At 33.3% G+C, this 15,837-nt stretch overlaps 1 protein-coding gene across 1 annotated transcript in view; it reads left to right on the top strand.

Moving 5' to 3' along the window:
• CADM2 (cell adhesion molecule 2) overlaps positions 1-2,605 on the top strand; it is a 177,949-nt gene extending 175,344 nt beyond the window's left edge. Inside the window, exon 7 of the mRNA XM_090290236.1 lies at positions 18-2,605. Coding sequence (XP_090146362.1) covers positions 18-136 — 119 coding nt within the window. The 3' untranslated portion in view covers positions 137-2,605. The remainder of the gene's footprint in view (positions 1-17) is intronic.
• The last annotated feature ends 13,232 nt before the right edge of the window (positions 2,606-15,837 follow it).

Genomic DNA, 15,837 nt, shown 5'->3' on the forward strand with positions numbered 1-15,837 from the left:
TCTTCCAATACCCACAGGAACATACTTAACAAATGAAGCTAAAGGAGCTGAAGATGCACCAGATGCTGACACAGCCATTATCAATGCGGAAGGAAGTCAAGTCAATGCTGAAGAGAAAAAAGAGTATTTCATTTAAAATGCAGGCCAAGATTCTGAGTTTTACTTACCAGGCTGGCTGCTGGAGAAAACTGGCTATCATCTTTCAGAATTCATTTCTACCATTTTCTGCTACCTTTATTAACTTCCATATCGTACTGCCATCAGTAGCCAGTGTATACCAGCAATCAGCTGCCGAAGGCATCATTCTTTAATTACTGTACCATCCATAATGCAGGACATTTCTTACTGCCTAAATTCCACACCATTGCTCTTTTAACATACAGTGCTTGAATATACAGCCTTAAAAATGTTAATCATCTCCTTGGATCATGATACCGAATTGTTTTTATACATTGAAAAAAGTGTATGCAGAGTTGTTCTCCCCACCCCCCACTCCCATTTTCCACTCCCTTTACATCATGGTCTTAGTTTGCCATTAGACAGCTTCACAAGAAACAGGATTAGGTAGAGCTAATGTGCTTAAGTTTAATCAGACATTAAAAGTTTACAGACAATGATTTCTACATGTCTCTCTTCAAAGACATGCTTGGAAACATATGCCCTAGAAAACACAACTGAAAACACTAGTATAGATTCTGGACTGTTAGCGATATACTGGTAAAGCTGTATCAATTTGCTATTTAAAAATATAGTATTTGATACAGGAGCCATGTGTATGAATTGTAATCATGTCATGGTATCTTATATAATTGTATAGCTCCCACCATTCGGTTATTTTAGCTTCATTTACAAATAAATTGTTACAAACACTTTACTGCTTTGGGAATCACAAAGATTTCATTCACTTTTATAATTTTATTTTGTAATTTATTTACTCCACAAGGACTCACCTTCTTAAACAAAATTGAAGTAGGGCACAATTTTGAGACATTTTAGTATCTGTATATAGTGCATATAATAAATCCAATTAAACATTATTTGATACATATTCAACTTTTTGGGCTGTAGGTAATTCAATCATAAGTAAGCATTTTCTAATGTCTATTATATTCCTTTAGGTATTACTTAAACAAATATTATAAGTAGATAACATGTATTAGTATTTTGTCTGTATGTCCCAGCACTGTTCAACAACAAATTTTTCTAGTTCTTGTTAATTTTTATTTCTTATACAATGGAAGCACAATGTTCTAAGGAAAGGTAATTTTAAGCTAACAACCAGTGCACAGCCTCAGGTTTAAATTACAACCACAATAGAATAATAACCTAAAAATAAACTCTTAGTTTGCTAAAAATTTGCAAGTTTTAATTTGGCAGTTCCAGAGCTGCTTACCTATGTTGGTTTGCCAAAAACAAGTGTTTAAGATACATTTTATGTATAGTTGAACTAATTCTTTATATTAAATTCCTGTCTATGCATTTTGTGAGGTACAAATTTATGAAACAGTGAATGATAGAGAAGTTCTGCCATGCTTTTACCTCCAAGGTGAAAGTCTCTTTCTCTGCATTATTTCTGAAATTTTGGTGTATTTAACCATTATGAAATGCTGTATCCTTAAATACAACAGAGTCAGTCTAAAGTCATATTATTTCTTCTAGCAAAATACAATATTGTTAGATTAGTTCTCATTAAATTTATTATATGCTAAATATTAAAAATCCAGTTAGATAAAAATTATTTTCCCATTCACAAGCATTGCACCTTTAAGAAGAAAATGAATATGACAATGTGGTAGCTATACTTGTGATGTCAAAGCATGATGGCCTATGGTTTTAAAAATAATATCTTGGAATTTATTTTGGGGAATTGAGAATGTTTGAGTATGACATCATATGTTAATATCAAATGAAAGATAAGGGTGCTGTATCTTAGATTATTTATCAGGAAAGTATAAATCTTTTAAATACAATGTTAGGCATTTAAATTGTTTTTTATTGTTGAAGCATTTATCTTGTTATTTCTTATGAAAAAGAAAAAGGATGATGTCAGTGAAGCAGCACTTTTTCAGACTATACAAAACATAAATAATATGATGTGGTTGAGTGTTAACATAATAAATCATATACAGTATGACATTTTAAGGAAATAAGTCTGCATTGATGTGATTGCATGCTTGTTTTTACAGTTCAATTCATACCATCTGTGGAAAAATGCAATAATATGTTAATATAGTATGGTAGTTTGAGAGAATCAGGTAGGTGCTACTAGACACATTGAAACTAGAATAGGTTTATAAACTGTTCATATCTTTCAATGCATAATCTTTAGCAAGACTCCACAAAGCAAAATTCATTCTGTTAGTACAAATGGAAAGGTTCTTATTACAAAAGTTGTATAAACTCCATCATCAATTACTATTTAAAGGCTAATTTCATGATGCACTTACAAAATTGCTCCTATTCATTAAAGCTGTATCTACATCTCCCTTCATTTTGTCTATATTCTACTTGACTCCAATTGCTAAACTGTTGTCTAAATAATCCAATCGGTATTTATACCACTGTAAAATCAAAATCCAAAATTGGTTGCATTTCAAGACTTTTGATTCTTTAACCTTTCCAAATAATATAAGAACTCATTAGAACCCTTGAAAACAAACTAACTGGTATATTATGATCTGGGCTTCAACCAAATATTTTGCCAGTTAAAATAGATAGATTTAGGTATAATTTTTTTGTTACTGAAAAAAATGACAATGGGATTATATTTTCCTATTTAAAAAAATCATTTGATTTCCAACAGTCAAAAAATAAAAATAAAAACTTTGCTTATTTCTATAAATTCCACAATAAAATGAAATACCATTTTTAACTGGAACCATGTCAACTTCAGTGTCTAAAACATGCACACTTTTATGCACAGAGAGCCAAATTATGTCTCTGCTGAGTAAGCACTGTAGCTGAGGAGCTCAGTGGAAGGAGTGCACACACACACACACACACATGCACAGACTCACATACACTCCTAGTAGAATATGGAACATTATCTTTTACCAAAAGTAGCTATTCTCTGCCAGTGTACTGTTTACAGTGTAAACTGATTGTCCTTCATCAAAAATGTGTAAGCAGCATTTTTCCTTTTTTTCTGTTTTTGAGTGTCCTAGATAGAAAACTTATTAAAATTAGGAAGAAAAAGGAAAGTTTGTGAGTGCAAGAGCAAAGCATGAGCAGAGTACAGAGGTGTGTGTATGCATGTGTATGTGGGGGTGGGGGGGTTGAGAGAGAGAGAGAGAGTGAGGGAGAGAGAGATTGATTTCAACTTGTTTTCTCTTACTAGAGAATTCGAGAGGCAGTTTAAGGAACCTGATATTGAAATTTAATCTAGAAACTGGATAATCTCATATTGATTCAAGATGCTTAATCTTGCAATGAAACCCCACAACTAAAATGAAAAATGGAGAAAGAAAACTAACTTTCCTAAATATAGCAAAGAAGCTAACACCTCATTTATTTTTAATTTTATGTAAAAATATATAAATATCTCAATTCAAAGGACAGGTTCACTTGTAATTATGTACTCATGATTGTAATAGCATTGAGATTCCATATAGGCACATGTACAGCAGTTATTTGATGGTGAATGGTTCTTCCATGTAATATAGCAGTTATTGTGTAATATGGTGCCACTTATTGCAAAGTGTTACAAGGGGAACACTTAAAGTACTTTTCTTTTTCTTTGGAATTAAAAGATAATTTAATGAACAATAAGATGGAATTTCATAGTGGGTTTTTAATTGTGGAGAAAATACAAAACCTCTATCTTACTGTAACTTCCTCATCATAATGCTAATTACACAGAGCCCTCTAAAAATGCCCAATTTTACCCCACTTTTGCAAATGTAACCTGTAAAAAATATACAAATACAAACAAAAAACAATTGGTTAACAACAGCTGAAATAAATGAAACACCTAGTGACAATTACTGAGTAATGCTTTTTATTAAGTGGCACAAAGTACACACTAAAAACTATGCAAAATATAGGTAACTACAGTGTACGTACATGTAAGTATCTTGTACTTGCTGTGTATGGATGTTTGAAACCCGTGTAATTATAATATGCATTTTGAATATTGGGAAAGAGGAAATCTTAGTGTAGATAATAGGATTTGTTTTGAAATATACACTGGCAATATTGAAATACACTCAGTGCAATACCTGCAATTCTAATGCTGGATACTTAATACAAAGGGTTTTTAAAGAATTTTTCAACAAGATCCAAGGGGTTGCTAACTTCACCTCCCTCATTCTAAATCATTACTTAAAAATACAATCGTCTCAGCAAAATGATATTTTTCTTTTTTAATCAGTAACATGACATCATAAAATTATTTGGCTTAGTTTCTAGCCTTACTGAAGGGAAAGAAACTTTGATTTATATCTAATTTAACTTATAATTCTTAAACTTCCTTTGAAATGTGTGTATGTTTTAGTGAATTGTGGGACTTTTATTATAAGTACAATTTATTCATTCAAATCACAGGTTATCTTTCATAGGTAATGTCACTATATTTCAGTGGAATATTTTTGTACCTTCTCTTTTTCTATTCATTTTCTCCCCTTTCCCTATGCTACCCCAAACATGCCCTTTGCTCTTATACCCTTCCAAAGGCAATGGATTGAAAGTAGCAAGATTATAAACAAAGCTAAAGGGAATAATGTAAGAATGGGTTCTAAACTTATTAGCATTTTTATGTATTGAGATTATTAATATTGAATGCAATAGTTATTGGATATAGTTGGTAAGTTCTCTGCCATGCATACTTACAATAATCCTTCTACCTCTCACTTTTAACATGGGCTATGATACTTCAATATAAATAGAAGAAGTAATTATTTACAAGGCATCCCAGGAAGCACTCATTAGAGGCTATCATAACAGTCTGCTCCTCACACCCTGGGAATTCTCAAAAGCCAACTTGTTTTAGTGTATTCAATGGTCTATGGATCTACATTTGTTTTTCCTTTTCTATCATTAATTTTTCCTGTAGGCAAAATATTATAACTTTATAAAGACAGCTCTTCTCATGCTTATTTAATATTTCAATGTATTATAATTGTGTTGATTAAAAAATAATTTAAGTGGCAACAATTTGCAGTCCAATCTATTTATTTGATATTTAAAATACAATAATTCCTTATGAATTAATGCTGTGCTTCTAAGTAAAAATTATAAATATAATTTATTTTTCCAAGCAGTGCTATCTATGTAAGACAAAAATTTAAGTATTTAAGATTGCCTCCTTATTCACAAATAATATTTAATAATGAATGCAAAATATTACAATGTCCACTTTCTTTTGTCTGCATAGACATATGAATTTTTCAAATGATGTAATTTAATTATTCTAAAAGGAAATGACATTTCAAAAGTAAATTTTCCTCTAGAAAAATAAAGGCACAAAAAGAACTCAAATTATGACACTGAATCTATAATATATGCTTGAAGTTAAGATGTTTCTACATTATATGGTTTTGTTATAAATAATACTTGATCTAATCTTTATAATCCTTTCCATATATGTGTGTGTGTGTATATATATACATATATATATACATATATATGTATATGCTAGTTACAAGAAATGTATGGTTATTTTGGAGAGAATGGGCCCAAATGTGAAAAAGATGTAAAAAATAAATAAATAAATCCACTATTTTCCCCCTATGAAATATGCTGTATATTTCAAAAGAAGAAAAGTTAAAAGATGTTTGAACATTGCAGGGGCAAAAGAAAAACCTCCCAGGGTTCAGCACTTAAGCACTTTTCCCACATCCAGGGTCAGAGCAGCAGTGACTCCCTCACAGACTTTTAAGTGCGGTATGAAATGCCACATTACACTTCTCTTACACGCAGTACTGTCAGACTCAGATATTTCCTTTCTTCAGACGCTTTTCCTTGTACATGATACCGGTAGCCATTTTCTCTTTATATTTGCTGATAGTAAAAGTTATATGCAATAAAATAGTTGATGTTTGAAAGCAGCGGTCACCAGCTGGTTAGAAAAAAAACTATGAAATGTAAACTGAATTAGCTCTTTATCTTTTTTGCTTTTCTCTGTGTTTCTAATGTATTGAAAGATACTCATAAATGAAAAATTATTTTGACATTTTCCAAAACAAGTACATTTTCTTCTTACAAATGTATAAAGGTTTAATCTCCTTACAAATTTACTCAACTGTACCTGTTGTACCTATTGTAGATTCAATGATGCAGTTAAGTAGTAACACAAGGATGTATGAGTTTGTAATTACTAACCTATTTTCTTCATATTTAGTTCACATCAATATTTGTGAATTGATTGTTTTGCTTTTCATTCAACAAAAAAGTATTCCCTCAAGAAAGCTCCATTTGTGCCATAAACATTTCAATATAATCAACATTGGAAGAAGTCTGCCATGTTAAAAATAATTTAAAAACTTATCTCTGAAAATTGTACTCAAGAAATGAAGGTGTTTCCAGTAATGCAGCTTCAAAAATGAAATGTTCTATTTATATGATATAAAATTCATAACTTTTGGAAGGGTATATTTATGACAGCATAAAAATTATATGTTGCACAGAAGATCCATCAAAATCAAGCATATTGCACAGTTATTGAATATTCTGTTATCATTAACATTTTCAAAAAACAAAATGCATATTGTAATATTAGGTACATGACACTTGCATGTTGATATGCCTATATACTAACAAAGTATTCAATGTGTACTTAGTGATGCTTAAAATATGTCATGTACACCTCTTACAAACATTCTTACAGGGTTCCTATTTGCACTTCATCTTTCAATAAAGTCTTGTCAGAAAAAAATTGTCCAATATATATGGAAAAATAAAATTGAATTTTAGTTATCTGTTGGACATTACTGAATTGTCTGTTCATTTAGTTCATTTTCTTAGTCTTGAAAACAGACATTGAAAGATGGAACTTTCTCTTTTTATCACTGGTAGGTTATAAAAGATTTATGAAACATATTTCTTTATGCCAAAAAACATTATTTTGCATATCTACTTTGAACTGCATACATTATTCATTCATTTTAGATTTCCTCGATGATGATGCTTATTTTCCTGTAAGTTTCTAAATGAAATTTTAAAAAATTAAGCAGTGGTAAAATAAATGTTATCTTATTTGTACAACATTAGTTGTTACTCCTTAAAATATACGAACCTTGTAATATGCTAAGGGTTTAAAAATGTTGCTGACTTAGGGAAATTTGCTTGAGATTGCAAAAATTTCAAATCTCTGTGATTTTACATTCACGTATGTCTGTTTAATAATGTTGACTATGAACAGAGGCAAAAATTCCTAAACCTGTTTTTTTTTTTAATTTTCACACTCTAATATTACACATTTCCACTACCTAAGATAATGCAATTAATAATATATCCATCCTAAGCTTATGCGAATAAGAATTTGAGATAAGCTTTTAAATTTATGGAGGATTTTCTTTGTGTCTTTGGAAGTTCACTTACCATAAGGTATTTTATAATCTACTTTAAATAACAGATTTTGTTATACAGGGTAAGCCAAAGGCTGTACAAGAATTAGTGTCATTGGGTCTGATATTTGTGTTAGACCATGAAATATTCCATTAAAATTTATCTGTACATACAAAGCAATATTTTGTATCTGGTTATTTTATTAAATAATATTTTATTTGTTTTCATTCATTTTTTTCTTAGCAAAAGAAGCCCTGTAATACATATTAGCAAATTTGATACTATATTTAAAATCCAATTCAGTCCATCTTAAAGAAAGCAATGATACTTGAAATACATTCATAAACACAATTATTTTAATGACACCTCAAATGATCATTTTTACTCAGCTCTGCAACTATTTACACATATGACACGTTTCCTAGATAAACCAATTCTTTGTTTTTATGATAGCAACTGTTACTTTTTGTCAAAATATTTTTTGATATTTTTTAAATTAAAGAGGCATACTGGCAATTCTATCTGTAATTCACTAAAGGACAGCATTAGGTCTATATGTTCATAATAATCGCTCAGTGGTTTTACTCCAAGAGAGAGACCTCCATTAAATGACAATCCTGGGGTGATGCTAAAAATAACTGCACACCCCCATATTGTTTTTTCAAACATTACTTCGGCTTGTGAAATGTAAGGGTACTTTTTCCCCCCTAATGTTTTAAAATCTAGCAAATGAAAAAAATGTTTAAAAAATTAAGAGGAAAGGCAGTTTCCCATTAGCATTTTAAATGCCACTTATTGCTACTCTACCTAGCATGCTATTTAACCAAAACATAACTATTGAACACCTATTCTAGGTATATTAGATCAGTCCCCATCCTGAACTTACATATAGTGCTTTTTGCCCAGACCTTCACAACTATTAATAATTAAATCATCCTTCCAAAAACGTAACCGTTTTCTGTCTCATTGGCTGGATTTCATATGTTGGAGGGAAGAGTGAAAAAATTCTACTAATAAAAATAAAGTTTAATTATGAAAGAAATCATTTGATTTAATCAAACTAAAAAACAAATAGCCTAAATTTGATGGATATTTTTCTCTAAAGATTTTCTGTGTTGATTTTAAAAAGTAGATCTAATTAATAAGCTAATACTTTTTTGTGCCAGAAAACTTACTCATCTTCTAAAGAGTGGTCATAACAATGACCAGAGTCACTACATTATTAAAAGTACTAAATGCTTGTGTCCTGACATACGATCAAAACTATCATTTGTTTTGTCTTTCTAAACTAAATCCTTACACAGATGGAGGTGCATATGATATGAACATATGAAAATTTAAGGAATGCATTTTCGCACAGATTGGAGTTGGTGTATATTAATAATGTGGTGTAGACCTTATAAACTAATAAAGTATTTCTGGACAACAACATAACTTTTAATTAATAAAATTGGTATATCGGATCTTATGTCTTTTGTACTCCCAAATTAAGAGGATAGCAGGATGTGGAAAGTTTCTCAACATGTTGGATAAAAAATAATTAAAAGATAATTGGAAATTTCCTTAAAGTAAGTTTTATCTATTTGGCAAGTTTAGCAAATGGGAACGTGTCCTAATACCCTTCTGCCAAAGATCAGAGAAGCCTTATAAAATGGGATCTCAAAGGGCCAGTAATCCCGCAAAATCTAAAGGCTCAACTTTGGGGGTGTGTGTGTGGACTTTGGGATCTAAGGACTTCCATTTTGCCCATGTATTCTAGCAATTACATGTTCATTGGCTTCAATAAAGTAACTTAAAAATTGAATGTGTTTCCATTAAAATATAAACCTATCAATTTTGTACCTCTTGTTATAAATTGAATCCTATGCTTCCCGCTATCCCTGCTCCTAAGCACTAAATACATACATATACAGTACATCATGTATCATAAGGTCCCTTTTATGGCCTGTATGTGTCATAGAATGCATTAGTATTTTTAATTATATTTTGCTTACAGATTTTCATGCTAATCTGAGGGAGTCATGTAAAATAGGGCATGAAAACATTACTTTGCTTAGACATTGGGCACATTTTAAGTCTAACCATGACTCGAGGCTAAGAATCTGCCTATAGCCTTACACTAAAAATGTCACATTCCCAACCGTAGAAACATTTCTTATTCATGTAGTCTTTCTTGTACCCAGCCACTACCTACAACCTTGGTACTAAATATTGAAATATCACTCTCCCCTCCCCTTTCCTCGCATACCTATCTTAACCCTTTGAATTCCAATGTCGCTGTGAGCAACGCTGACAAATTTTTCCAAAAGTGCCAGCGTCGGTCCCAGCAACTCTTTTTTTGATGGCTATAAATGTAAATAACAATGGAATAATTCACATTTTATGTTTTGTCCTTTTTTCGTACCTCAGGTTATATATTGATATAATTTTTTATCATGTTGATCCAAATTTCGAATTGTGCATGGCACTCAAAGGGCTAAAATACTTGGAATCTCCAGAAGTGATAAATGTCTTTTTGTGTGCTCAGTGATGACAAGTGCCTGAAGATTCCTTGGGAACCTCAGGATGAAGACTAGTTGCCAGAGGAACCAACCAGGAGTTGAAAGGGTTGAAACATTTAGCCCCAAGCCCTGACCTCTGGAAGGGGAAAGGGGCTGGAGGTTAAGGTAACCACCAAAGGCCAATTATTTAATCAAATATGCCTGTGCAATGACAAAAAGCATCCCTGAAGTATGGAGTTTTTGAGAGCTTTCTGGTTGTTGAACATGTGGAGGTGCTTGGAGGGTAAGAACTAGGAGAGAGGACATACACTATGCCCCCTTTCTGCTCTCCGTTTCCTGTTTGTCTCTTCTATCTAGTTGTTCCTGAGTTACATCATTATAATCTAGTTTTCTCCGAGTTCTCTGCATTGTTATAGCAAATGATCAAAATTGAGGAGGAGGTTGTGGAAACTTCTGATTCGCAGTCAGAAGTTTTAGGTAACCTGGGGACTTGCAATTTACATCTGAAGTCAGGGACAGTCTTAAGAGACTGAACCCTTAACCTGTGGGGTGCGCATTAACTTCAGGTAGTTAGTGTCCGAATTTTATTAAGCGGTAGGACATGCATCTGGCATCAGAAAATTGTTCGATGTGGAAATCACCATCCTCCAATGCAGGTGCGTTCTCACACACACAGATACAGAGAGAGGAAAGTGCTGCTTTTTCCACTGTGTGATTCCCTAAATTCAAATACCTACTGCTTCTCCAGAGACAAAGAAATACCATTTTCCCACCAGAAGATAATTTTGAAAAATCCTTCGAAACCAGAACCATATTTTACATTAGAAGAAACTTCAGTATAAGGAGTCATATTTATGCCAACTTAGTGGAAGAGCCAGATTTAGAACATAAATCTACCTACTGAACTCCATTGCCTCTTATGATATAATTTCAGCCACCGGGAACACACAAGTCAGATTGTCCTTTTCCAACAATGTTTGTAGAGCATTATTAGGAGTGTTTGTCTGGCAGAGGCATAGTCTGTATTGTAGGAATCTTGGAGTCACCACTGATAAGTTGTGTAAAATTCTGAGTTTCTCTTAATGTCCTCACAAATGAATGATTAAAATAAAATTGTGATTTAAATTGTATTTAATGAGGTTGCTGACAGTAATTAGGAACTTAATCAGATTTTTTTTTCTTTTTAACAGTGGTATATAAAGGGGAAGGAACAGTTTGGGAACAGGATAATTCATGGAGGTTGAAACTAAACAACTTTCTCTTAAAAGACGTTGTATATACTCCAGGGGAGCAGAAAGATGTTGGGGAGTACATAGTGCAAACAAATACATTATCCCAATTTATTTTACAAATTGATTTGAAGCTCCAGAGGCAAAGCCCCTGAAATATCTGTGAAAATTAGCATAGATGGTCAAAGCTCAACATTACAAGCAAACTAAAGCATCAAAGTCCATTTATTGAAAAATATAGTAACATTTTGTCACATGCATAAATATAAATTAGTTTAAATCCAAATTTATACAGCTAGGGGTCTGCTTACATTTGTAATGTCAAGCAATACTAATTGTCTTTGGAGAAGTGTTTTTTCAGGTCCTTTGCCCATTTTTTAATTGGGTTGTTTGTTTTCTTGATGTTGAGTCGTATAAGCTCTTTATATATTTTGGAGATCAGTCCTCTGTCAGAGATATCATTGGCAAATATGTTTTCCCATATGGTTGGTTTCCTTTTCATCTTGCTGATGTTTTCTTTTTGCTGAGCAGAAACTCTAGTTTGATGTAGTCCCATTTGTTTATTTTTTCCTTTATTTTTCTTGCCTTAGGAGATGTATCCGTGAAGATATTGTTACGTGGGATATCTGAAATTTTCCTGTCTATGTTTTCCTCTAGGACTTTTATGGTATCACAGCTTACATTTAAGTCTTTAATCCATCTTGAGTTTATTCTCGTGTGTGGTGTAAGTTGGTGGTCTAGTTTCATTTTTTTGAACGTCCCTGTCCAGTTCTCCCAGCACCATTTGTTAAAGAGGCTCTTTTCACTCCATTTTATGTTCCTTCCTCCTTTATCAAATATTAGAAAAATAAAATACCTAGGAATAAACTTAACCAAAGAGATAAAAGACCTGTACCCTGAAAAGCATGCAACAATGAAGAAAGAAATTAAGGAAGATACAAATAAATGGAAGCAAATACCATGTTCTTGGATGGGAAGAATCAACATCATCAAAATGGCCATACTACCCAAAGCAATTTACAGATTCAATGCAATCCCTATTAAAATACCAATGACATATTTCACTGACCTAGAACAAATACTCCAAAAATTCATATGGAACCAAAAAAGACCTCGAATAGCAAAAGTAATCTTGAAACAGAAAAACACAGCAGGAGGAATCACAACACCAGACATCAAACAATACTACAAAGCCACTGTGATCAAAACAGTCTGGTACTGGCACAAGAACAGACACATAGATCAGTGGAACAGAATAGAGAGCCCAGAAATAAACCCAGGCTTCTATGGCAATACTAGTTCTTATGTGGAATGATTTGTTACTTGAAGTTACAATCCCATGCTTACTATCAGGCTGGCTTCATGGATGCGTGATTAGTGGAGCAGCACAGGACATCAAATTCCAAAGGGGGTTTCATATTTTGGGTTTAATGCCCTGCAGTGGCCATCTTGAAGTTTTTCATGATTTTATCTTAGAATTTGTTCTGTAAGTGAAGCCCTATGGGATAATGGAGCATGTACTGGGGGATTGGAACTTCAGCTCACTTGTTACTGAGCCTCTGACCACCTATTTGCTCCCAAGGACAGGTTCTTAGCTAGGCACTTCCCAGTTATACCAGGTGATCTCTTCAATCCATGGCCCCAGATAGGGGCCTAGGCACAGGCAAAGGAAGTTTTGGGTCAGGATGTCCTTGTCCCAGGTATGGAGTTTCAATGTTGACTAGGTGGTTGTGAGACTCTGCACTCACCCTGTGAATGTTCTCATGCTCTAGCTGTTTGTTTAACAAAAAGTGTCACATCTTTTGGTAGGGAGCCTCCTGCGAAATACGTAGCAGTTACTCCTTACCATTTTAATAATATAGAAACCCAATATGTTGTTTCTGAGTATCTTCAGAATGACTTTGGACTATCTTCAGATGCCTTCATTTAATGAGTGTGTGGTAGGATATAGAAATATGATTTCTTCTTCTTTTTTAGTTAAACATGCTATAACTATTCCCACTTCTCTCCTTCAGGAGACACACAGGTCATGCTACTGGTGCAAATCCTATGGCAAAAGTTACTTGGAAATTAACGTTTTCTTCTTCTTTTTATGTTCTAACCTCAGTGTGAACAGTGAAACAACTACAAAAATAAAAACTCATACATTCTTTTGAAAAATCAATAAACCAAACCAAAAACATAAAATATATGGTCCAGTGCTATTTTATGTTACTTAGCAAAGGGGTTTGGCTAATCTTTTTAGATTATTTTTTAAGACAACAATTGGAATGTCCATAAATATTTTCAATAGGGATTAGCAACACCAAGAAGCTGTTATCATGTCCTGGATGGAGATAAATTGAAAACACAGAAGACAGAATACTCCACCAGGAGCTATAGCAATTGGGGGGCTTCAAGACATGATCTGATGCTCTAAGTAGAGGAGGGATGTCTGGTGGGTTCTTGAGCCAAGGAGGAGATAAATTTAACCAAGAAAAGGAACAGAAACAGCACATTTTCTTCCCTTCTTTGCCTTTGCTCTTCCACAAGAGCCTTCCAGATCATATCTGGGATCCATATGGCAGAGAGGCTTGGAAATTAGAATATTTTTATAATGCACAGCAGAAGTTATCTAAGAAAAAAAGCAGGTATTTTATCAGCACCAAACACTTTTTATATTTGTAGAATTTATATCCTAGTCAAGGAAGGTCATTCTTTGCTAGTGATAATTAGATACCAATGACAAAAAATATTATTTTTTTATCCCTGAAACTCTTGTGTACATACACAGTTTTGAATTAATAGCTATGTTATAAGGAAAAAATAACTTTAAATAAAATATAAACTTCAGATTCTTGAGGTTAAATGTTATATTCAACAGTTATAGTTTTTAACTTACTTTATTTATTTTGAGTACTCCAACTATTCATATATGTGAAACTACTTTTTTACTTGAAGATATTTCTAAATTCCTCTAGTTTATTTAAGTCACAAATTATATTGAGCACCTTCTATGTACCACAGATTATACAATGTACTACAGATATGAAGATTGAGAAAGATCTACTTTATTGTTTATAGAGGTAGAGGAAGCGGCATCTTTAAATAAAATCACAACATGTTATTATTGTATACTATAATAAAAGTTTAAAGAAAGTATTATAATGTGGTAAGGAAAAAAATAACATTTTTACATATATTCATGAGAGTTATCTAATAGCAAGAGAAAACCAAAATTGGTGAATGAGGAGAGAGAAAAGAAATTTGGGTTAAAGATGACTCTTTGAGTAGATATTAAGGATTGGAGTTGGTGGACCACTGAAGGATGGAAATCAGAGTGATTAAATCAGGGTGAGAGAGAGGAGAAGATTCTGGAAGAGAAAGAATAAAACAAAATTTGTTAGTGGTGAGAACAGCACTAGGTATTAGACCGGTGTAGTCTGACCAGATCTTTGTTTGGCAACCTTGGTACTTGAGTTCTGTCTAACAAAGAACTCAGAGTCAAGACTTGAACTATAAGAAAAAATATTTATTTGGAAAGTCATATTGGTAGAAGAAGTGAGAAGTAGAAGAAATGGGTTTAGGGAACAAGTTACAGAGGCAAAAGGAGATCCCTTGGAGTTTTAGGAGAAAAAGAGAATGAAGAAAAACATACTTGTGGGAAGAAGGTGGGAAAGGCGCTGGCATGCCCCCTAAATAGAGCTGCACTCGCTTCTTCATCTTGAAGGTATTTATCTGGGAATCTCAGGGAAGAATCCTAACAGAATATTCATTAAATTCCCAGGTGTGTGCTTTCAGAGTCATGGTCCCTACTGATTGGTCATATCCAAAGCAGGGAGTCAATCAATGCAGCTGGTCCTCATATCAGCCAAAGTGTCACTTGTCTGATTTTGCTGCTTTTCTGGGCCTGGAGCTGAAACACAACTGAGGCCTACATGTATTTGATGCAGATCAGAAACTCATTATCCTGGAGGCTTAATGCTTAAGGGCTATTCTCTGCTCTCCTTGTTTGTTCCTACTCTAAGCTGGGTCTAACCCAAAGGAGTAACAATATACCAAGGAAGGAAAGGTTAGGGTGGGTTCTGAACCATGTGATGTTGATATAAAAGGTCAGGAGATCTAAACAGCATGATCAGTGATATATTAGTGGAGGAAAAGTTAACCTGGGGGTGAGGTCCTTGTTTTCTCAGTTTTTCTCCTTTTTATGAAATTTATTGGGATGACATTGGTTAACAAAATTATACAGGTTTCAGGTACACAATTCCACAGCACATCATCTGTGCACTGCATTGTATGTTCACCATCCTAAGTCTAGTCTCCTTCCACAACTCCCATATACCCTCTCTACCTCCCTCCACCCTTCCCCAAGCAACCCCCATACGGTTGTCCAGGTTCATGAGGTTGTTTTTCTTTTTTTTCTTTTTTTCTCAGTCTTTCTACCCCCTCCCAAAACCCTCCCTCTGACAGCTTTCAACCTGCTCGCTGTCTATAGGTCTGTCTTTATTTTGCTTCATAATTTATTTTGTTCATTAGATTCCATATATGATTAAAATCACATGGTACTTGTCTTTCTCAGACTGGCTTATTTCACTTAGCCTAACGTTCTCCAGGTCCATCCATGC

This window comes from Furipterus horrens, unplaced genomic scaffold, assembly GCF_987537825.1.
Source record: "Furipterus horrens unplaced genomic scaffold, mFurHor1.1.pri manual_scaffold_1, whole genome shotgun sequence".
NCBI lineage: Eukaryota > Metazoa > Chordata > Mammalia > Chiroptera > Furipteridae > Furipterus > Furipterus horrens.